The following is a 24,232-nucleotide window of genomic DNA, read 5'->3' as shown; positions in this document are numbered from 1 at the left end:
TAATAACTTTTTCATTAAACAATAATTGTAACTTTAAAAAAAAATCCAGTCATTGCTCAAATACTGGATTTCAGTATTTCTGTTTTGTTTTATCTTTGCTTATTTGTTTGTCTTTGCTTGTTTGTTTAATTATTTATTTATGATGAGCAGTTCTTCTGTGTAGAGGGCCTTCCTCTACTGAGTGCCCTACATTTTACAACTCACTTTCTAACTCTACGGACACACCTCATTTAAGAAATGTAAATGAAACATACAATTTGTTCATAAAGCTCGGTGCCAAAGAATACAGTATGTGAATATTCGTGAGAAATTTGCTAATACGGTGTGCTTACAAAAAAAAAACAAATATGCAAATCCTTCAAGGGGTATCAGGTGAAATATTTTTAGTAGCTGAGAATGATAAGGGATCACCTATAAAACTGCAGTTCTTATTATGTATATCCCAGAAACAGCAGTTTCATAGGTCTGATTAAATTATTACAGAAATGGATAGTCTGTGCAAGAAGAGGAGACTGAAATATCACCGTTGATCAATCAGGGCTCATTACAAAAATGCATGAGGCAAAAAAAGACAATAGGAAGCACAGTGAAAGAATACTATTTAAACAGAGAGACTAATGAGGCATAAGAAGAAATGGGTATAAATTAGCTATAAACTCAGTAAGTATGGAATTAAAGTGGCTTTAGTGAAAAACAGAAAAGCCTACAAAAAACTGTCAGATGTTGGAATTCATTTAGAATGAACTTCCTATTTCCAGTAGGATTAATTGGGGTTAAATGTCTGGGCTGTTTCAAAGACAGAAGCTTGATAAGTTTATGAGTATAGTTATTATCGTATTAAGGTTATTATTAATTATATTATGACATGACTGTCTGCAGTAGCAAGGAAACAGACCTGATGACTCAAGATGTCTGTGTTTCTTGTGCTGACCTAATTTTCATTGAAAGTAATTTAATACTGACTACAGAACAACTTGAAATGAATTTGGAAAGAAATGGATAACTGAAAGGAGGGTTGGCTTTTTCAGATAAGAAGGATTCTCTAATACGTAATTTTCTTAGATGTAGCTTCAACATAACCTTTGGCCTAAGAGAGGTCTAATACCACTGTTGTACAAGGATAAGAACAGGTTAATAGATAGACAGCCACCGCTCTCCAGTAACATGCATCACATGGTGCTGATGTAGTTGCCAAGCCACTCTTCATCGAGTTTGAAAAGTCCTGGCTGTCAGTTGACTGGAAACCCATGGTGACTGCAAAAAGGAAAACATCACTCACTTTTTTAAGAAGAGTAGTAAGAAAGACTCTGGGATCTACAGGCTGGTGTGCCTCAGCTCTGTGCTTGGAACATATGTTTCTGGAAGATATGTCAAGGTACATGCAAATCAAAGAGGTGATCTTGAGACAGCCAGCACAACTTCACTATGGTCCTACACAACATCATTATCTTTAATTTGGAAAGAAGTGGCTTTGACATTGAGTTGATAAGGTGGTATGAGCCAGCAGTGCACAAAAGAGGGATGGCCAGCAGAGTCCTGCTCTGTTTAGCCCTGGGTAAGCCCTATCTGGAGTACTGCATCCAGACCTTGGGGCTCCAGCACAAGAAGGATGTGGAGCTGATGGAATGGGTCCAGAAAAAGCTCTCAAAGATGTTGGCTGGGCTGGAACACCTCGCCTATGAAGAAAGGCTGAGGGAGCTGGACTTGTTCAGCTTGGAGAAGAGAAGGCTTCTTGCAAACCTCATTGCGGCCTTCCAGTGTATTAAGGAAACTTATAAATGGGAGAAAGACTGACTTTTTAATGATCCAATGGTTACAGGTAGTTTTCTGAACTACAAGAGAAGGGATTTAGATTTGACATAAGGAAGAAATTCTTCCTCACCACCTTTATTGAAAGACTGGTGAGACAATGGAGCTTGTTGCTCAGAGAAGCTGTGGATGCCCCATCTCTGGAGGTGTTCAAGGTCAGATTGGATGGGGAAAGCTGTCTAGTGGGAGGTGTCCCTGCCCATGTAATGGGAAGTTAAAATGGATGGTATTTGAGGTTTGTTCCAACCCTAGCCATTTTATGATTCTGTGGTTATTAGACTGTGAAATGCTGGTTCCTCCTAAGATTTAAAAAAACAAAACAAAACAAAAAAAACCAAAACTATGAAGTTTTGTATTTTTTTCTTAGTTATATGAAAATATTAAGTACTTTCTGCTTAATTATATATAAGGAGATTCTCTTACTTAACTGTAGCTTTCAAATGTTAAAGATCTAATCCTAACCTATAAACTTTTCATAGAATCTTAGAATCACAATGTTGGAAATGACCTATAAGATCATCTAGTCCAACTGTCTTCTCATTACCACTGCTACCACAAGCTACTAAACCATATCTCGCATCTCCACATCTTGTTTTGACTCTCCACGTATTCTCCCTTTATCCACTAGTGTTCATTCAAATATGTTTGCTAGCTGTATCTCCTGGGATAAGAAGGTAATTTTTCCTGCTTGCTTTCTGGTTCCACTGGCCTTTTAGCAAATATTATTAACTTCTTTATAGTTCAATGGTAATGTTCATCTGAAGCTACAAAATGAAAATTTGGCAGAGATCCAGAAACTCTTTTTTAATGCAAAAATTTAATTTAAACAATTCTTAGGCATCTGGTTCTAAATTCCAAAACTTCCTGGATGTACTTAAAACCAAATATACTTTCGCATGCAAAAGGTTTGTTGCTGGATGTCCATAATCACTTCCATCTTGATCAGAAACCGATTTAGAGCTTTAATAGCAGAAAGCCTTGGTGGATTTTCGTATCGTTGCACATACCCCCTTGGTTTCAACCAGCTAGATATGCTCCAAGAGTTATATTTCTACTTAAAGCTGTGATAGTTTCCTTTAATAAATGACTAGGAAAGTTGATGCCTTCTGAGCTGTTACACTGATTGAGTGTATCCAGTTGTCCACATTCTGACCCAAAGGTTAGGAGATTCAAATGTTAGAATGTTGGCCACATCTTAAACTCTCAGTAATTCTGTGGTCACTCTCACTTTTTATGGGTATTTTGAATCATTGACTTAAAAGATTATCAAATTTTAATTCCCAGTTCATAGCACGCTCTGAGCCAAATGATGTTGATAAATTTTCCAGTGACTGATCAGTTTGAAATGCACTGCAGAAAAATGCTTTTGACATCAGAGTTCCTCGCTAGTTGAGTTTTGTCATACGGACAACATGCAGGCTATGGTGATCCTGCAGAAACCTTAATTTTTTCCTTTGAAGACCAGCTAACTACAACTTGGATATTTCAGTGCCGAGCAAAACAACATTTAAGTATGTAAGATATTGCTGTATTGTCTCCTTATCTGGCAGTAATTATTTGTTCCTTGCCTTTTAAGAAACACTGCACACAAATTACAATAAGAACATGTAGTTCTAACGGTAATAAAATAATGAAGAGAGTTCTGAAGGGAATAATTCACTGGGGCTGTCTTAAGTCTCTCCTGCACTATTTGCATTGTCTTATGGGAAGTTATGCTGTCTGACAATTTTGAATGTTAAAATCATCTTAAAGGCAATGTAACAAAGCTTTGATTTCACAGTAGAAATAGTTTATGTGTTTCTACACTGGAGAGAAGGAGGCATTTTTCCAACATAATGGCAAAGTTTGTGTTAATATAAAAGCTCAATCTAAATTGTTTTTTTTCTCTTTTACCTTGTTTCTATAGGAAATCAGACATACAGATATTGATTTACAGTTAATTGTTGTTAAAAGTATTGTTAATTATTGTTGTCTAGTAGAAAAAAAAAAAAAATACAAGGAAAATCAGCAACTGGAAAAAGAAGAAAACAAAGAACAGACTCGTGTTTACACTAACAACAAGGCAGGTGCAATACACCATGGCCTTTGCCCCTTGCTGCCCCTTACTTTTAACAAGTTGACACAGCAGAATTAGAAAGAATCAAGTTGGTCTGCAGTTAACAGCAAGGCAACCCTATGCTAGTTTGGATCTTGAACCACCATCGTGGTCAGTCTAAATTAATTAGAGCTGGCATTAGCAGTGCTCATCAGCTGGTTCATAACACTGCAGATACAGCTAAATTGCTTCTAATTGCAGAGATAGCTTCTTGGATTTTAGTTTTGAGGTTTCTGTACTAATGTGGCACTAGGGGGCATGGTCTAGTGAACATGGTGCTGAAGGGTTGATGGTCGGTCTAGATGATCTTAGTGGTCTTTTCCAACTGTAATGATTCTGTGATTCTGTACTTGGTTATTTTCCACAGCCTTTTGAAATCCATGAAAATAAACAAGTGTTTTTCTCATAGATTGGATTGACGGTAGCATCTCCAAATTTCTACATTGAATGCATATCTTTTTTCCTCCCATTTCATAAGAAAGTTTATATATTTACAGTTTGTTATTTTTTAGCCAACACTACTGATAAGTAAGTTGTTGTAATCACCCATTCCTTACAAGGATGACCATGACAATGTTTTTCACGTGTTGCCTAGAATAACATTTTATTAGTTCAGAACAATTTTTAAGAGTGCAGCCTGCTTATGTAAAGATATTCCAATCACCTTTTTGAATCAGTGGATTTTTCTTGAGGCCTCCGCACTCACATTGGCATTTATATTCTAGTGAATTCATCCTTGATCACATCACAATTAGGAATATATTCTGTATTTCTGCATGTTCTGCATTTTCTGTTGCTTCTCTGGTTGTTGTAAAAAAGAAATACCTCCTATAATAGAGATCTCTTCACTGTCATCTGTGTTTCATACGTGAAAGGAAAAAATACGTGCCATGATTTACCTCTGCTTTATTCTATTAGTTTCTTTGACTTTCAGAGCTGTATTGTCTATTTTTCATTCACATTTTAAAAATATTTATTGTATATATGATCTCTGTGTGATGTTAACCACATTTTTATGTAATTTAATATAGTTTTTCCCTTTCAGTTGAGCTTCATGTTATGTGTTTGCTTTAATGGATTAGCAAAACTTTGAAAGACAGTTATGATTTTTAAAAGTATTTTACATTCAATTGTATTTCTTGCTGTAAATAAGGGGAAAAGATGTTCCAAATTTTGTTTAAACTCCTTTGCCACTGTTAACTTGCCGATCTCCATGCCCTGGGCTGGTTGCTCCCCACCAGCTCAAGCTGCCCAGGGCTCCACTCAGCCTGGCCTTGAGCATCTCCAGAGATGCGGCATCCACAGCTTCATGGGGCAGCTTGTGCCAGTGCTTCAGCAACCTTTGAATAAAGAATTTCTTCATAACATCTAACCTAAATCTCCCTTTTACTCTAAAGCCATGGCAGCAATAGTTACTGTGCTTCTTTGAGTGGAGAAGAATCTTCAATAGGAGCAATAGATCTTAGTGAAAAAAATGCAGGTGATTTTATCTGAGCATGAAGGCAAAGAATAGGGAGCAGGAGTGAAAGCAGATGTATCTGGAAGAAGGAATTGTAGAGAGATGCAATAGGAGCAATACTGTTGGGTTATTTTGTCCTATCTTCTCTGCTAATAGAAATGACTTCCGTGTCCATGTAACACAGTGCTGTCTATCTGATGCTGTACTCTTGTGCTCAGCTGTCTATTCTAGTATGTTGTTTGCCTTCTTAATTGTTACAGATAACTGCTCTAGAAGAACAACAACACTTGGAGAATAAAGAAAAATGGCTGCACGCATTCCAACTTTATTTCCCTAATTACTAAGCAGTTCAGCTTTGAGTAACAAAACCTGTTTTCCTAAGAACGCTTTATTTAATGAATGGTTAATACTTTCTGGAAAAAATAATAAAGCTTTAATGACCATTTTTTTCCTACTTTAGGAGAAACAATGAGAATTGCCTCTTCAGAGTTTGCAGACGACCCGTGCTCCTCAGTGAAGCGGGGCACCATGGTGCGGGCTGCTCGTGCCTTGCTTTCTGCTGTTACCCGCTTGCTCATCCTGGCTGATATGGCGGATGTCATGAGGCTTCTGTCACATCTGAAAATTGTATGTATTTTTAAAGGTTCTGTATTATTTTTGCTTTTTTACATATACAGAAGTTGGGACAAATCATAGAATCATAGAATTGCTCAGGTTGGAAAAGACCTTAAAGATCATCGAGTCCAACCACAACCTAACCAAACTACCCTAACTCTCACAGCTCTCTGCTGAATCATGTCCCTGAGCACCACATCCAAATGGTTTTTAAACGTATCCAGGGGTGGTGACTCAACCACCTCCCTGGGCAGCCTATTCCAGTGCTTAACAACCCTTTCTGTAAAGAAGCTTTTCCTGATATCCAACCTAAACTTGCCCTGGTGCAGCTTGAGGCCATTTCCCCTCTTCCTGTCACCAGTGAGAAGAAACCAACTTTACTTTCCCTACAATCACCTTTCAGGTCTCCCCTCAGCTTCCTCTGTGAATAAGTGCTCACACTTCGTACTCAACTGCTGCTTGTTTTTCCTTCAAGTGCTACCGAGGGTTGGGATGAAGCAATTTTTTACACTGTTCTCATTCATTTCCTTATTATGAAGTAATTAATTTTTGGTGACTTAAGGCAGCGCACCGAACAGACGCATCTATTTAACTGACCTTTCATCTCATTCAGATCATTTACTGACTCAGTGCTTGTAAAGTATTGCTATCTTGTGGCAGAGTTTATGTACTGCAGTTGTTCTTGACGTCTGCACAAATTCTGGAGTACTAGGAGTTGGGTGCTTTTATTTACAGTCAGAAAATAGTACAAGTGCCTTATCAGTCATCATAAAGGAAAGACAGTATAAAGAAGAATAATAGATTGCCAGATAGCTTAGTATAAATTTGTACTTGCACTTGGCTGTTATCGTTCATATTTTTATACAGTCACATTAAAGTTTAGTAATTGCAATGGATTTTTTTGTTTGTTATGTTCTTAGATGAATTTGCTTCGTCTTTTTAACAGTGTGACTGTACAAAAAGATTTATTCTCAAAACAGTGAGAACCTTTCAGCTGGAAAATTGGGCAGATAGGCTAAACAGATAGAAAACAGTTTTTATAATAGAAAAAAAAAAAGCAGCATTTTCTTCTGCGTGAATTCTAGTGTGCTCTGCTCTAGTAATAGAATGCTGTTGTGATAGCTGCAGTATGTAATTTTTAGTGTAAACATCATATCTCGTGAATATGTTTTAATTTTTCCCTGCTATAAAACTCCATGCAATTGTAATTCAAAGAACCCTTTGCTAGTGAGGCTAACAGTATTATGAACAAAAGCTTTCTGTAAATGCTGTGATTAAACTTCTGATCCAAGCTCTTTCATAGATGGTGAGAAATACTTTCCTCACATCAGAGTTTTCCTCCTCTTGTTACAGCATTGTGTTGTATTATTTAGAAAAAAATATATTCCAATACTCTTTTGTAAGTGGGTGTATTTACTAACGCAGTTTGCTCCCTAGATTTGCAAGGGCATTTGTGGCACTGTGGCTTGTAATCTGTACATTTGTCTGATGTCACTGTGAATAACCCAGCCTTCTGTTTCAATGAACCCATACTTCTGTGGTTCTTTGTAGCTAAATTCAATTTCAGGACCTTAAATGTCATTCATTTTTTATTTTTTTTTTTTTCAGGATCAAAAGAGTAACCTATTTCTAAGGACTGACTGTGAAAAATCATTTCATAATCGAATGTGTTTAAGACAAATAAATAAATTATTAGGAAAAAAAACAAGTTTATATGAAAAAAAAAATTCCATTGGGAACCAATCCTGTATTGACTCAGTAGTAGCATTCAAAGAGTGGTGTAAGTTAACCATAAAATCATCAAACTAAAACCGTGCAGCATGTCGGAGTTATGAAGGCTAATTTATACTGTAGGGATCCTGAACTGTACTGTAATCAGTTTTCATTGAAAGCATGTCAAAGGAGTTGTGCTACAGACTTCATTTGAGATAGTACATTTTAATTAATGTTTCAGAGCAAATATATGCAGTTGTCATCTGGAAGGATATTCAGTCATTTCTTTCAGATTATATTTTGCTCTATTAGAATTAATAACAGTGACTACTACAGTGAAACTCGTGAAACACTTGAAGTATTTGGTAATACAGTATGGATGATAGACATCTAGCATTATGAATATTGTAATGAATTACCCGCTACTTATTTAAAGGAGCACATCTTTGCAGCTGAGTGTGGTTGTGTTTTGTTGAGCAGAGAAGTTACTCAGAAGTGAATTTGTTTCAAATTCCTCTAGCAATCAGTTGACTCATTTTGAAATTTAATGGGTTGTACATTTAGGAGGAAGTTTTTCACACACAGAGTGGTGATGCACTGGAACAGGTTGCCCAAGGAGGTTGTGGATATCCCATCCCTGGAGGCATTCAAGGCCAGGCTGGATGTGGCTCTGAGCAGCCTGGGCTGCTGGTTGGTGACCCTGCACATAGCAGGGAGTTGAAACTAGATGATCATTTGGTCCTTTGCAACCCAGGCCATTTTGTGATTCTGTGATTGTACAGTTATAATACACCATAGAGTGTGATCAACAATGTTCAAAATCTGATTATTGGAGTGGAATCTATTATGAATATTCTAGAAAATTTGTTTAATAAGAGACTGTCAGGGCTTACAGAAATGGTTGTTGTGCCCATGGTTATCAATAGAAATGTGTTTTGGAACAAATGGGTTTTAGAATGAAGGATGAATAGAACATATTCACTTTTCAATCTTTTTCCTCGGAATTGCATTTTTTTGTCTCGTGAGAGAGCAAAATAACACTTCTGAATTCCTATTTCGTCTCATGAGAAGTTATTTTGCAGAGTAGAGGGGGACCTCCCTGTCCCTGCTGGCCACCATTCTTCTGATGGAGCCCAGGATACCATTTACTTTCCGAGCTGCAAGAGCACACTGCTCGCTCTTGTTAAGCTTTTCATCCATCAAGACCCCCAGGTCCTTCTCTGCAGGGCTGCTCTCAAGGACAGCTCCTTCCAGTCTGTATGGATGCCTAGCATTCCTCCGGCCCAAATGCAAAACCTTGCACTTTGCTGTGTTGAACCTCATTAGGTTCACCCGGGCCCACCTTTCAAGCCTTTTGAGGAAAGGATATGCAATGGACAAAGTAGTTGCAGGAGTTGTACAGCTGGATTAAACTGATAACACTGCTGATCTATTATGTTCTAGGTAGAGGAAGCACTAGAAGCAGTGAAAAATGCGACGAATGAACAAGATCTAGCAAATCGCTTTAAAGAATTTGGAAAAGAGATGGTGAAACTGAATTACGTAGCTGCGCGACGACAGCAGGTGAGTACGTGGTTATGAAATTTAGGCCTGACTCTAAAGATCTTGTTTCACGTTCAAGATGCTTTTAAAACATACAATAAGTAATTGTTGTGTCATGGCACATCATTGAATCATACGGATTTTTCTGATCGTGATGAAATTTTTCAAAATGTAATTTTTTAAAGAACATTATTCAAGTGAATTCAATTAACAGTAAAGTGAAGGTGAAAAGGCAAGCTGTCTGGGAGGTTTTGAATAGTTTTCAAATGGTGACTGTTCCCGATCAATTGCTTTGAGGGCACTCCAACAGCTGAAGAGCATGAGATCTTTGGTAGTGTGGTCTAGTTCAGATTCAAGAACGGGCATGTAATTTGTGTTTAAAACCAACATTGTTAGTTTTCAGATACTTAAAAGGACAAGTACCCAATTCATTTATTACTTAAGCAGATGGAAAAAATGAATAAAAAGTCATGACAGCATTTATTCAGCACCCATAGCTATTCAACTTTGCATTGAACAGAACTTTCTCCTGAATGCTGTTCTTCTGAAGAGTCCAGACATTTTAGTTGTTTAAGCTTTGTTCAACACAAAGTTGTGTTTGAATATTGATAATCATTCAGGGATGTCTTTGTATTGCAGATTGCAGAGCACACTCAGTTTGGAAAGCTGGCTTTATACATTCATCCTTCTATTCACTTTTGCATTGCAGTGTACTGATTTATTTTTGTATCGCTTGTACATTTCTAACAAATCAGAAATGCAAGGCGAGTATCACATAAACAATGTTATTTTGTACATTCAGACACTTCTCTTCCAGAAATGTAATGGAAATTATGTGAAAAAGTTAAAAACATTAACAGGAAAGCTAATGAAGCTATACATCTCTTATGTTCTTCTTGGAGATATGAAAAGATAAAAGCAAATCTTAGTGTAAACCTTTTAAGATTTCCAAGCTCATTTATATAGTACTAGCAAGATGTTCCATGTAATTGTGGAATATTTTGACAGAATTGGAAGTTACTTCTTAGATGTTCAGTTGTTTTCCTTTAATCTCTTCTTTTGTAGCTGGCAAAACTTTTAGGAACTTAATTCTCTCTGAGAACTGTATCAATGAATCATGTGGTTGAAATTCATCAAGTGCTGAAACCTTAAAATCCGGAATGCATGGATTCTTTTTCAGTTTTTGCATTTGATTTGTCTGTGAGCACAAGTAAACTATTCAGCTTCCCAAACTTCTTTGTTCATAGTTTTAAAACAGAACAGAGCAGAGAGTTCTTATGAAGCCACAAAATACATGTTTTGTAAATTCAGTGCCCATAATAAAACTGTAACTATGCACATAAAAAGATTTTGTGAGAATTATGGTCAATTTTGTCATTAATGACATCTCTGCAAAACCACTGGACAGTGACAGTTTAGACCATACTTTCTAACACTTAAGCTTTCATTTACAACTAAATAATTGTGTGTTTTTCTATAGGAGCTGAAAGATCCTCACTGCAGGGATGAAATGGCTGCAGCTCGAGGTGCTCTGAAGAAGAATGCCACAATGTTGTATACTGCATCCCAAGCATTTCTTCGTCACCCTGACGTTGCAGCCACTAGGGCCAACAGAGACTATGTCTTCAAACAAGTTCAAGAAGCAATTGCTGGTATCTCCAACGCTGCTCAGGCCACCTCACCCACTGATGAAAACAAGGGGCATACTGGCATAGGAGAGCTTGCTGCTGCACTAAATGAATTTGATGTGAGTATCATAAGTGTATGGAAAATGAAATGTTTTACCATGGAATCTACAGTGCTTTTAAAAGTGCGTTTTAGACAGGACTCACATTTTTCTTTTCATTCAGGTCTTAGAATGCAGAGGTAAAGTGCAGATGTTGATTTGTGTCATTTGTAACAAGGAATAGTTATTTGCTGCGAATGGACTGAATTATAAGGTGTTTGTTCTCACATGCTGCAACTGTGCAAGAGGGAAAGAACTTCTCCTCTGCCCTAGCATCCTTGAAAAATCCAGCTACGTAAATAGCACAAAGTGTGATTAATCTGACAGTTTATTTTTGTGACATTTGTCATGTGTTTTGTTGAATGGTGAAATCAGATTTATCTGGCATGTCAGGAAGGAAGAAATACAGGAAAATAATGATGATGGTGGAGCTGAGCATCCTGGAAACATTAACAAAGTGTATTGAATCATGGATTATGTTCATCAAATAAGGCACAGATGAACAGATAACAGATGAAGCTGGTCCCGTTAATTGCAGACAAGAAACCAGAAACAACTAGTTTTGCTTAAGTAACTTTCTGAACACCTAACTTTTTACATGTTAATTTCACTACTAATCTTTTTTGTAACAATTTTTCTCCTCTTCATTCTTGAGAGTTTTTTAGAGAGTAGAAAAAAACTTTAATTCAAGACAATATATGAAAATTCTGGTGTTAGATAAATTACTTTTGACATTAATGAAGGTCTAACCAAAGTTATTATTAGGAAACTGTACTTTTTTCTTGGACTACTTTATGAAGTTGCAATGCAAGGGTATGGCACACCTTTTGAGGAGCTACTCAATCCTGCTGTACTTAGGGCTGGAAGTGGAGGTGTTTGTACTAGTAGTTCCTGTCCTATGATTGGGCTTCTCTTATGAATCTGCAGGTTACTGTCATTGGATTTACACTGGAAATGATAATAGAAAGAGTAAATGTAACAGGAGTGTCTGAGTGGCTCAGTGACTGAGTAGGATATGGTAATTAAAAAAAAAAAAAAAGGCAGAGAATGAATACAGAAATGATAGCAAAAGGGAAATGGGGACAAATCTGGGAATATGTCAACTCAAAATGTGTGGATAGGCATAGGGAAAGCAAATGGGCTGGTAGCTGACTAGCAGAAGGGTTTGTGCCATTGGTAACATATTCTCTTCCTCTCGTGGTTCCTCACATTGCCAACAAGAAGCTGTGCTCTGATCAAATTTCCTCCTTCATGGGTCAGAGCAGTTGCCAGTGTAATGAATGAAAAGGAGTAGCAGAAGGTGAAACACTGCTAAAACCATTCAGAGCTACTGTGGGACCAGAGATAAATTTCATTGTACTGATTAAAAAGAGAAAAAATACTACTGCTCTCATTGACAGTACTGATATTGTTTTAGTATCTGTATTTCTAATTATGTAGTTTTTCCTGTAAAATTATTGTGGGTCAAGATTTAAAGAATTCTGCCTGGTTTGCAAAGCCTTCTCAACTTACAGATCCCTTACTGGTAAGGTCCTGGGAATAATATCCCTGCTTATCTGATTGTAGTCTGGCTTTTGTGTTTGACTTTGCTGTTATGGACAGTAGAGGTTTCACAAACAGTCACAGAAAACACGTGACTCTTAGCAGATCTAAACTGATGATGCTACTGCTCTCTGGAAAAGGCTGTTGTGCTTAGTGAAAGTAATTTTAGTGATTCATTGGGCTGTGAAGACGATGCGAGACATCTGACGTTGAACCCTGCTTTTTTTTGGACAACGTTTGTTCATCGGTTTTCTTCTCAGGTAAAGTCTTTCCTGGTTTATATAATGTGGCAGGCATCATAAATGTGCATGGGGAATACGTAGTCATAGGATCATGTTCTGTCCACAGCTGCATGTGGAGAAACGGATGCTTTGATCTTTTTTTTCCAGCTTTAGGAAATGAAAAATTTCTTATCAGTGAGGATGCAAAGATTGAAATGCTTGTTGTATCTACTTTCTAACTACATTCCTTATTTCTCTTCAGTGGTTAGCTGAACGGAGGTTTATTTGGACATAGTGTTGTAATGGAGTCAACATTCCCTAAACTTCAGGGAAAGACCAAAGTTGTAGCTCCAGTCGTGGGATGATTCTAAATTTGCCCTTATACTGTATGAGTAGGAAAGCAAGCAAAATTATCAGGTTCATATAACTATGTCTTGAGTGCAGATATGGCAGAAAAAAAAGTGCATGAGAAAGGAGGGTTATTTTTTGGCAGTGAGAGAGATTTCACAATGTGTTTATTTTACAGTGGCCATTTGGTTTTGTTATGAAGTGCATACTAAACCTGGTATTGTATGATAAGTTAATTCTGCTGCATTAAAAATGTTTGCATATTTTTCCATAGCATTTACCAGTTCTCAGACTTCAGTATTTCTGATTTCAGAGTCAGCACTCTGTGGTTTATCACTTAAATGACTGCAGTGTGGTTAGTCTTAATATTTTATCTATCAAAATATCATCACATGTAATATTCATTATCCAACCTATTTTAATCACTTCAGCTAGTATGTTTATAAGTGTCATTGTCATACTCTATAGAGGCACTGTGACTTGTGGTATAAAATCACCTGTGAGCTATTAGCAGTTAAATCTTTGGAAAGAATTATCACTTATTGCTTCTCAGAGATTATTTATGTAGAAATGAAGAGAGTTTATGAATCTGTCCTGTATCTGCATTTGCTGCATTAAATTACTGCTTGAAATAGATAAAACTTACAAAAATACGTTTAATTGTCCTTATACATTTTTTTCATTTTCAGATCATTTAACTCCATATATTTCTTGATTTAATAGTGAAGGATGTTATTATTACAGTTTGTTACACATTTTATAGTCATTAAATATTTCTGGGTCCTTACTGCAACAACTAAGGGAGCTCCTTTTGTTTCTCTGGAGAAAATTATCCCAATTTCTGCAAGGTACATAGAGGACTTTTCTGTGAATTCTGAAAATACAGCGTTTACACTGAGCATGTGGCAGTTTCTGTCTGATACAGTTTTTTAGGTCTCAGCCTTTCTCATTGTCAAAGGACTGCTGCTGTCACTTGTTGTCAATGGCGGGCTGAAATGGTATTTGTTGGGTACAGGGCATGTTCAAATAGTCAGAGAGTGTTTCCAGTCACAGTATGGACCAGAGTTGGGATTTCTTAGTTTCTGGTAGTTGTAGGGTATCCTAACAACACTTTGAAAGTTAAACCTCTTCTGAAATTCAGATTGTAGGCATTTCAAATATGTCACCCGAAAATGTTTAATGTTCAAATACCTTTGAATGTTTTGAATCATAGAATCATAAAACCATTAAGGTTGGGAAAGACCTCTAAGGTCATCTAGTCCAACTGTCCATCTGTCTCCCATATTGCCTGCTAAACCATGTCCCTAAGTATTACATCTACTCTTTCCTTAAAAACCTCCACTTCCCTGGGCAGCCTGTTCTAATGCCTGACCACTCGTTCTGAGTAGAAATTCTTCTTAATATCCAACCTGAACTTCCCCTGGTGCAACTTGAGGCCATTCCCTCTCATGCTATCACTGTTACCCGGGAGAAGAGGCCAACCCCCACCTTGCTTGCAACCTCCTTTTAGGAATTCGTAGAGGGCAGTAAGATCTCCCCTGAGCCTCCTCCAGACTGAACAGTTTCAGTTCCCCCAGTGGTTCCTCATAAGACTTATGTACCAGACCCCTCACAGCTTCGTTGTCCTTCTCTGGACACGCTCCAGGGCCTTGATGTCTTTCTTGTAGCGAGGGGCCCCAAACTGAACCCAATATTTGAGGTGCAGCCTTACCATAGCCAAACACAGAGGGATGATCACCTCCCTGGTCTGGATGGCTACACTATTTCTGATGCAAGCCAGGTTGCCATTAGCCTTCTTGGCTACCTGGAACCTCTACCTCTCAAGCCTGCCCAGGTCCTTCTGGAAGGCATCCCTTCCCTCTAGTGTGTCAACTGTACTACTCAGTTTGGTGTCATCTGCAAACATGCTGAGGGGGCACTTGATCCCACTGTCCATACCGTTAAATTCATGGATTTAACTCTATTCAACAGCACTCTCCAGGCCCAGCCATCCAGTCAGTTTTTGACCCAGAGAAGAGTGTACCTGTCCAAGCCACAGACCACCAGATTCTCAAGGAGAATACTGTGGGAGGCAGCAACAAAGGCTTTGCTGGTGTCTAACTAGACTACGTCAACAGCCTTTCCCACATCCAGCAGGCGGGTCACTCGATCATAGGAGATTAGGTTGATCAAGCAGGACCTGCCTTTCGTGAGCCCACGCTGGCTGAGCCTGATCAGGGGATCAGGTTATCCTGCACCTGCCACGCGATCGCCCTTGAGTATTGCATAACCTTGCTTGGCACCGAGATCAGGCTGATGCACCTGTACATCCTTGGATCTTCCTTATGACTCTTCTTATAGATCAGTGTCATATTAGCAAGTCTCCAGTCATCTGGGACCCCTCAGTTGACCAGGATTGCTAGTAGATGGTGGAAAGCAGCTTGGCTCCCTCAGCACCCTCAGGTCAATCCCATCTGGCGCCATTGATCTCTGACAATCCAGGTTAAATAATGGGTCTCTTTAGGTTTCCACCTGAATCATAGGGGATTTATTCTGCTCCCCATCATGGACTTCCAGTGAGTAGAATACCCTGAGGATAACTGTTCTGACTATAAAAGACAGATGCAAATAAGGCATTGGGAACCTCAGCCTCTTCCTTATCCTCAGTGGTCATCTCAGTTCTCTGCCACATCCAGTAAAGGACAAAGGTTCTTCTTAGCCTTCCTCTTACTTTTAATATATTTGTAAATATATTTGCTGTTCTTTACCACAGCAGCCAAATTGAGATCATGATAGATTTTGCCTTTTTAATTCTCTCCCTGCATATGCTAGCAAATTCCTTGTACTCTCCCTGAGTTGCCTGGCCCTTCTTCCACAGGAGGTAAACTCTTTTTTTCTGGAGTCTCAGCAAAAGTTCTCTGTTCAGCCACATCAGCCTTCTTCCCCATCAAGTTGTCTTATGGTACACAAGAACAGCCTGCTCCTGCACCTCTATGTCATCTTCTTGAGGAGTGCTCAGCCTTCCTGGACCCCTTTACCATTTGGAACTCACTCCCAAGGGAAGTGCATTTACTCTTTGATATGAGAAATTAATCATTTTTTGCAGTTATATCAGCAAATGTAAAGATGCTTACTGTGAACGCATCTTAGATCCTTAAAAATTAACAATTAGATGTTGGTCTTGGATTTTCTGCGATAAACTGAGTAAATGATTAAATAAAAAATAATGCTTCTGATTTAATTTAAAAAAGAGTTTATTGGAAAAAGGAGCAAAAATCCTTTTTTTCATTGATACTAAAAGCAAATATCTTTCATTTTCTGTATTGCTCAGAAGAAAATGTCATAAGTGATGAGACTGCTCAGCTGACTTTCTCTTTGAGCTCTGTGTCTAAATTAGGAAGTTCTGTGTTTATAAATGGAATGAAATGAAATTGTATTTGTTAAAATATATAGAGTGCTTGATTTTAATAGATGTTAATACAAACAGATAAACAATGACTTATTGTTTCTCTGTGCATACATTCGTTATTAAAGTTGCTTACTAGGAACATTCATCCACGTTACATCTGGCGTTGCCATGCCTTTGTGTCACCCCTGGTCAGTCTAGTTTCAAAATTGCATTGAATTTTGACTAAATACAGTAATAATTTCTTTTATAATGGAATTTATCTGCTACAGATGAGAAATAGCTGATCAGTGTTTAGGAATGTGGTTTAGTGGATATGGTGGTGATGGGACAATGGTTTGACTAATGATCTTAGTGGTTTTTTATAACCTTTATGATTCTATGAAAATTATTTTTGTTTTTCCTACGTGAGGTGCATCTATATTTAAATTAGTGAAAATACATCATGCTTCATTGGAAGGATCAGAACTTCCTGCTTTTCTAACATAATTTGGTTATTTCAGCCAACAGCTTTGCAGCTGCCCTCCCTTCCTTCCCTGAACACCATCATTAGCCTCTTGTTCTCAATTTCCTGTTCATGGTCTTCAGGAACTTCAGGAGTGTGCTGCACATCATTTGATTCTTTAGGAAAGAGGGAAAATGCAGTGGATTCAAGTTATTCCCTCTTTCCGCAATTAACTTCTGATTTTTTTTTTTTTTACCTTCTGCAAAAACCTTTGCCTTCCTGTTGAGGTAAGAGTTGTATAAGAGGGGAAAGGGCTGTAATTCAGAATTTTCCATATGGCAGCAAGAAACAAATTCTTTCATTCATCTATTTATTTATTTTTTTCCTACTTACGATCTTAGTAGCTGGCACTGTACATATTTTGGCTAATGCTTTGTCTATGTTTGTGTATAAATGGGAAAATATTATTGTAGAAACATCAGCTCCGTAGCATCAGTGACAGCAGTGTGGAAATGATGAGATTTTGGTATCAAATATGTGGCAGAAACATAGCAGGACGTCTTGTAAAGGGAAACACCGTTCCCTACTGGCAGCTGGAGTGATGTGCGTTCATTTCTCTCGGCACCACAAATGCTGCTGGTGAGTTCTGGATGAATATTTTCTGTTTAAGAGCACCACCTAGTGGGTTTCTTGGTTTTTCTTTTCCCCTGAAATGCTGACTCTCCGTTCTTTTGTACAGTAAATTGGCCTTGCAGAAAAATTTAGCGATGCAAAATGCTGTTTGCAAGCTTAACCATGTCTTACTGCTGCCACTTCTTTTGATCGTGTTTTCCTTTCCATGCACTTAAGCTATAATAGGACAATGACCAGTTTATTTGCAGAGGAGATTTTGTAGTGAACTCTTATCCAAACAGATTTGTTAGAGAGTGCAAACACAAATGAAACACACATTAAAAAATGAATCAACATAAATGTATTTATATATCTAAGCATTACATAGATTTACTCTGGGAAAATAATTTCTCCATTGTGGGTAATGGAATTTGGCTAATAATAGTTATGAATATCTGAATGGTTATATCCAAAATATATTAAAGATTTTTCAGTTTATGTTTAGCCATCCTTAGTGAAATTATCCAATTAAATTAAAATTGGTACTATTTTGAATATGCTGATTTAGCACTTGTGAGATGCTTATGTAACTCACATACGAACATCACCAATATCTCATGGAAGATCTCCTTAATTAATATCTCCTTAATTATTCCTGTAATTTGTTTAAGGAAGATATTATCACCAATTTAACAGCGTAATTGAGAGATTTAAATACTATTATATCTCTCTTAGAGTAGTCACAACGTTTTCATAAAGAATGAAAGCTTTCAGATGATAGACATTTTCATACTAATAACTACTATATGCCCTTTGTATCTTGCTCTAACCTGAATAATCCATCATGAACTTTGGTAGTGGAGGTGGGGTTTTGGAATGTGAAGAGTGAATTTTGGGGAGCTGTTGCACCCTGGGTTTTCCAAACCTCAGCTACGTGGTATCTCTGTGAAATACAACACAGTGTCAGCTACAAACATTTGATTTGTCTCTAAACAAGAGTTAAATAGCCTTGTTAGCAGCTTAGGTGCACATAGATGTACATACATTAAACAAACCCGTGAGCAGGTTTCTCTCCATGGTTGTGCAGGCAATTCTCCAAAGCAACACTTATCCAATATTAGCTCCCGTGTTACTTTACAAAAGTTGGTCCCTCAGTATATTATTTTTACACAAATAATATTACACAAATTTTACACACTCTTTTTTTACACAAAGACTTCTTTTGTTGTTGTTGTTGGGTTTTTGTGTGTGTGACATTGTTCATCTATGATATTTATCAATTTGATGCTTTAAAGGCATTTGTCACTGGGAATGTAGTTCCTTGTCGTGGTATATTATTTATTTTGCAGTCACATTAGCCTTAAAAATGATATTTTCCTTGTGTAAATCACTGAGAAGCACATTATGAAATGATTTCTGCCCTGAAGGCTTTACATTCTAAATAGAAGAACTAAGAAAGTGTAAAAAGAGAAATAGAGGAAAGAAAGAATTGTTTGTCCTGTCACGCAACAGATTAATACAAGAGTCACTAAAGGAACCTCAGAGCCTTAACTCCCAATTAAGTATCTCTTCTACTGTGCTTTGCTATTCATCATGGTGTTTAATATATCAGTTCTGTTTAGTGGAATTAGATATGCATATGTGCAAAACTGTATAATGAAGAAGTTTTTTTTTTACGGAAAGATAGTTCTGTCTAGGTTATTTCCTTCATCTGCAGAGATTCTGATGGACATGTATTCAAGAAATGTTTAGATGTTGTGTTATGGGACCCGCTCTAGTGAGAACTATTGGTGATGGGTGGAAGGTTGGACTGGATGATCTTGTAGGACTTCTCCAACCTTGGTGATTCTATGGTTCTATGATTGTATGGCAGTGATATAATGGCTATTACTGTTTACCAGTTACATGCAATTACATTAGGACTACAGGGAATGGCCTCAAGTTGCACCAGGGGAGACTCAGATTGGATGTTAGGAAATAGTATGTAGATGTAAATGTAGGAATTTCAAGCAGCTCATGAATTCCTTCTTCTGCATTCTGTAAGGTTATTGACTGGGGAATTTTCAAACAACCATTTGTGTGAAGGTGAGAATCTGCTCTTCTCTTCAGCTCTCATACACTCATCTGTATAAACAAGGAGACTGGATGAACCAGTTTCATTTGTTCTTTCCCAAAAATGTTATCTGAGACCTTTTCCTGCCTGAATATACATTGTAAATTGTAGCTGAGCTATTATGTTTAAGATTTAGCTTGTTGCCAGCTTTAAGGTGGTAAAATAGAAATGGTTTCACTATTTGAATTTAGAACTTTGAGAAGATAATGCTTTCCATGTGTTTTTTTTTTTTTGTTTTGTTTTTTTTCAAGCTTGCTAAAATGCTGAGCAGTATGAAAGGTTATGAGTCTATATATTGACTTAGGATCTATTTGGATCTATTTTATTTTAGCTGTTTTTCAGCTTCTGCAAATCTGGACTTCTTTTTTCCTAACCAAATCTTAAAAATTATTTATACGTATAAAAATTAAATGATGCTATGGTTCTGTGTAACTGCTGAAACTTTAAGACTGCTTGTGTAAACCAACAGATGAGGAAATTTTTCATGAACAAGACAGCAATGCATTAAGTATGTAACTTTTTGCAAGATTTGATGATTAATTTGGAAAATGCAGACTACTATAATCTGGCAGTAGTTCTTCTGGGATTCCAGAATTGTTTTAAAAGATTAAATTCATCTTAACATTTTGTTTTTGTTTCTATTAAACCTTATTTATTTTATGTTGTTGAAAATTGTATTCCAATTAAGATTGCTGCAGTGAAGTTTGAATGATTGTATGCTCTCTGATCACAACACCTACATAAATGCATTGTGTTGTTTAACCCAGCAAGCAGTTCAGAATCACACAGCTGCTTGCTTACTGTTCCCTAGTGAGATTGCAAGAAGAACTGGAAAGGTAAAAGCCTGAGAACTTGTGGGTGGAGATAAAGCAAAAGCTGTGTACACAGGAAGGAAGGCAAAACTAGAACAGTTGTTTAACCACTTCCAGGCAAATAGCAGCCATTACATGTGATGGTTACTTGGGAAGAGAAGTACTGTAAGTCCAAATGTCCCCTTCTCCTCCTTCTTTCCTCCCAGATTGTATAAATGAGCATGACATCATATGATTTGGAATCCTAGACTATCAGTTGCATCCTCATTAATCATTACAGTCTTTCCATCCTAAGATACGTACACAGAGATCAATCTTGTGAACTTACCACAAAACATTTGCTGGGTTCCTTTAGTCCATGACTTGGGTCACTTCTGTTATGGTGGTAACTCAGGACAGGAGAGATAATGCACTGCTTACAGGTATAGGGCACCAAAGTCAGGTCACTGCTGCACTTGCATTGCTTCTTGTGAGGCTCATCCTCTGTTGGTTTGAGTGGTTCCTGCTATAGGACTGCCTTTAACACATAACTAAAATCATGGGATAAAATTTAAAGGTATATCCATTACAGTCTCTGCCTCTCGTCTCTTTGGAGCAGGCCATAGTATGTAGTTATTTTCAATATTGTTTGTTCAAATGTGGATAGTTATCTCAGATTTTAGATTTCAGAAGTTTATTAATGTTTTTGAGAGATTATTCCTCTTTGAGCAAGAAAGAAATGGCATGTGCTGCTGATTAGTAAGGAGGCATCTATTTTCTGAAAGCTTTTGTTCTTTATGAATACATTGCAACTACTCGATTATGACTTCTAAAATATAGAGGATATACTTACCTACAGTATCTAAAGGAGGTATTCCAAGTTTAACACACTTTAAGTCTGTAATTATGTTGAAATTAATTTTCTTGCAATTTGTTTCAGCAAATAAAGCCAAAATTATGTACTTCATAGGTCATTGCAAAGATACAGATGACACCAGTCAGTCTGCAGTTGCAAAGAGCCTTGAAACACTTAACTATAAAACCTGGATTATAGTGTCAGTCATTGATTTATGTTTTAATATTAGCTAATTGATTAAAAGATATTAAATGTTCCAATTCATTTACATTCATTATTCATCGACTGGCTGTCAATAAGTGATGGAAAGTTGAGACTTGTGCTTTACAGGTTTTTAAAGGAATTTATTTTACCTGTGCTTCTTATAATTGACACAAATTGCTAAGATTGGTCAGTCGATGCAATTTCGTTCTTGCTATTACAGAAATAAATATACTATTGTAAACATGAATTTATATAGCTGCTTTCTGAAAGTCCCAATGCTATGAATGTAAATACTGCAGTGAGGTCTAAGTATTAACATTTGACTGAAAAGCACTGCTATATAAATATGCGTAGGCCCAGCTATTAGAGAAGTCATTTCTAATTTAGATGCTTGTAAAACTGCTTTGCTTGCAGCTATGAAACACAGGCAAGACATTATTTCACGTTCTGGTTAATGTTGCATTCATTTCTGTGAAGTCAGCAATTCCTGGAGCTTGAACAATAAGATATCTGCTTTGAATTCTTCTGCATCTTAGTAATGAATGAATATTAATACATTTCATGACATCCTTACACTTGTTGCTATTTAACTGCCTTGCATTTAGTTAGGTTGTAAATATTGCAGGGCTCTATCCTTTTTTCTCTGTGGAGTAGTGAGAGTAATTCTTTATTTTATTTTATTTTTTAATTTTTGTCTGTGTGTGTGCATATGTGTGCAGAGGAATTAATTGGAAGTTTCACTGACCTCAATTAGATGCCATACCCCATATGTAATGGAATCAGAATTTAACCTAGAATAATTTTGAGCATCTGCTCTTCATAATAATCTGATACAGTTTTCTGTGCTAAAAGAGAATGTATGTTTATCATATATCATGCTCCTAAGTCCTGATTTACATTCTAATATAATGCATTTTTTTCAAATTAAATGTATCATCTTGCTATATATTGCTATAAAGTAGTAGCATTTTAGCAGTATAAATCTAGTAAGAGAAAAGCAATCAAACTAGATAGATTAATGCTGAGGTTATCCAACTTTCTTTTCAGTCATAAAAAGCTTGCACTTCTAAAATGATGATTGAATATTTGCATCTTTCAAATGAATTTCCTGACTAACAAAAAAAATTCTAATGGTTGAGAGTAAAAAAAAAAATACTTGTGAAATTATGGTACATCAAGATTATATGTATATATATATGTAAAGTGTATATTTGTAGAGAGATGCACAATCATTGTATACGTAACCGAGTAGTTTGTGTTGTGTTCATTTTTTTTTTTTTTTACTAGGTGCTTCCCAAACTGGTATTTGAACCAGTTGTTCTGTTTGTAACAGTAATGTTTATATATGTTAAAATATGTATATGCTGTGAATTATTTTCACACATACGATGAGATTTTTTAGCTGCTGGGCATTTCTTTAGTGTTTATTTCTTAGGAATTTGGTAGATAATTTATCCATAGGAAAGATTAGAAACTATGAAGTTGCTGAAATAAGAAACGTTAAAAGTAGTAATAATCAAGATATAGAATTGTAGAATCATAGAATAGCTTGGAAGAGACTTTAAAGCCCTTCTATATCCACCCCCTTGCTGTGGGCTGGTTGCCACCCACCGAGTCAGGTTGCCCAGGACCCCATCCAGTCTGGTCTTGAATGATCCCAGAGCTGGGGCACCCACAACTCTCTGGGCAGCCTGTTTGTTCTGGTGCCTCACCAGCCTGCGAGTAAAGTATTTCCTCCTAACATATAATATAAATCTCCACTCCTTTAGTTTAGTACTATTGTGTTATCCCTGTCAGACCATGTAAAAAGTCGGTCTCCTTCCTGTGTAGAAGCTCTCTTTAAGAACTGGAAGGCTGCAGTGAGGTCCCCACTGGAACCTTCTCTTCTCCAGTCTGAACAAGGCCAACTTCCTCCACCCATGCTGGAGAGGTTCTCCAGTCTTCTGATAATCTCCGTGACCCTCTGGACCATCCCAACAGATCCACATCTTTCACGGAGACCCATTTATCCTGCTCATCTTCTCCTTACCGTTTTGCTTTTCAGAACAAAATCATCTTAGACCCCATGACGTTCAGCGAGGCCCGCTTCAGGCCATCTCTGGAGGAGAGGCTGGAGAGCATTATCAGTGGGGCAGCGCTGATGGCGGACTCCTCGTGCACGCGGGATGACCGTCGGGAGCGCATCGTAGCTGAATGCAACGCCGTGCGGCAGGCACTGCAGGACCTGCTCAGCGAGTACATGAACAATGTAAGTGATGCATGCTTAGCACTGGTTTCTTTCCCGCTAAATTATTCAACTTTTCTCTAGCAAAAGGCTTTAATTGTTTAAAAAAAAAACCAAACAATTATGCTTCTTCGTATGAGCTGTTTGAATCATTTCATTTTTAAATATCTTGCAAGCTTTTGGCAGAGCTTTGGTGCATTTAGAAGTTCACTAGGATGTCTTTTGGTCTGTTTGTGAAGGAACTCCTTGCTCCCCATAGCTGTAGTATTGAAGTTCCTTCTTGTATACTCAGTAGCCAACAAACAATCACATTGGGATAAATTTTTTTTTAGTAAAGCCTAGTAGCAAGAAGTGTCAATGGATAATGGCCTGAGAGCAGTTTTCACTAGTGAAAATGAATACAGTTCATTATCAAAATGATATTCTCTGTGCAATAATGGTCATGGTGTATGTTTGTTACGGTGATACCTATAGATGCTCATGTGAGATAATGTGTCGGCTGTGTGGGTTAAGACACTGAAGGTCTTTGCTT

The 24,232-nt window shown here is 37.2% G+C and overlaps 1 protein-coding gene across 2 annotated transcripts in view; it reads left to right on the top strand.

The window, feature by feature from the left end:
* CTNNA2 (catenin alpha 2) overlaps positions 1-24,232 on the top strand; it is a 452,478-nt gene that overhangs the window by 110,385 nt on the left and 317,861 nt on the right. For both annotated transcript variants that reach the window (XM_085223727.1, XM_085223728.1), the window contains exons 4-7: positions 5,824-5,990; positions 9,135-9,254; positions 10,714-10,980; positions 23,521-23,724. In XM_085223727.1, the coding sequence (XP_085079853.1) occupies positions 5,824-5,990; positions 9,135-9,254; positions 10,714-10,980; positions 23,521-23,724 (758 nt within the window). The remainder of the gene's footprint in view (positions 1-5,823; positions 5,991-9,134; positions 9,255-10,713; positions 10,981-23,520; positions 23,725-24,232) is intronic.

This window comes from Meleagris gallopavo, chromosome 4, assembly GCF_905368555.1.
Source record: "Meleagris gallopavo chromosome 4, MGAL_WU_HG_1.1, whole genome shotgun sequence".
In the NCBI taxonomy this organism is placed as follows: Eukaryota; Metazoa; Chordata; class Aves; order Galliformes; family Phasianidae; genus Meleagris; species Meleagris gallopavo.
This window is presented reverse-complemented; position numbering and strand designations above follow the sequence as displayed.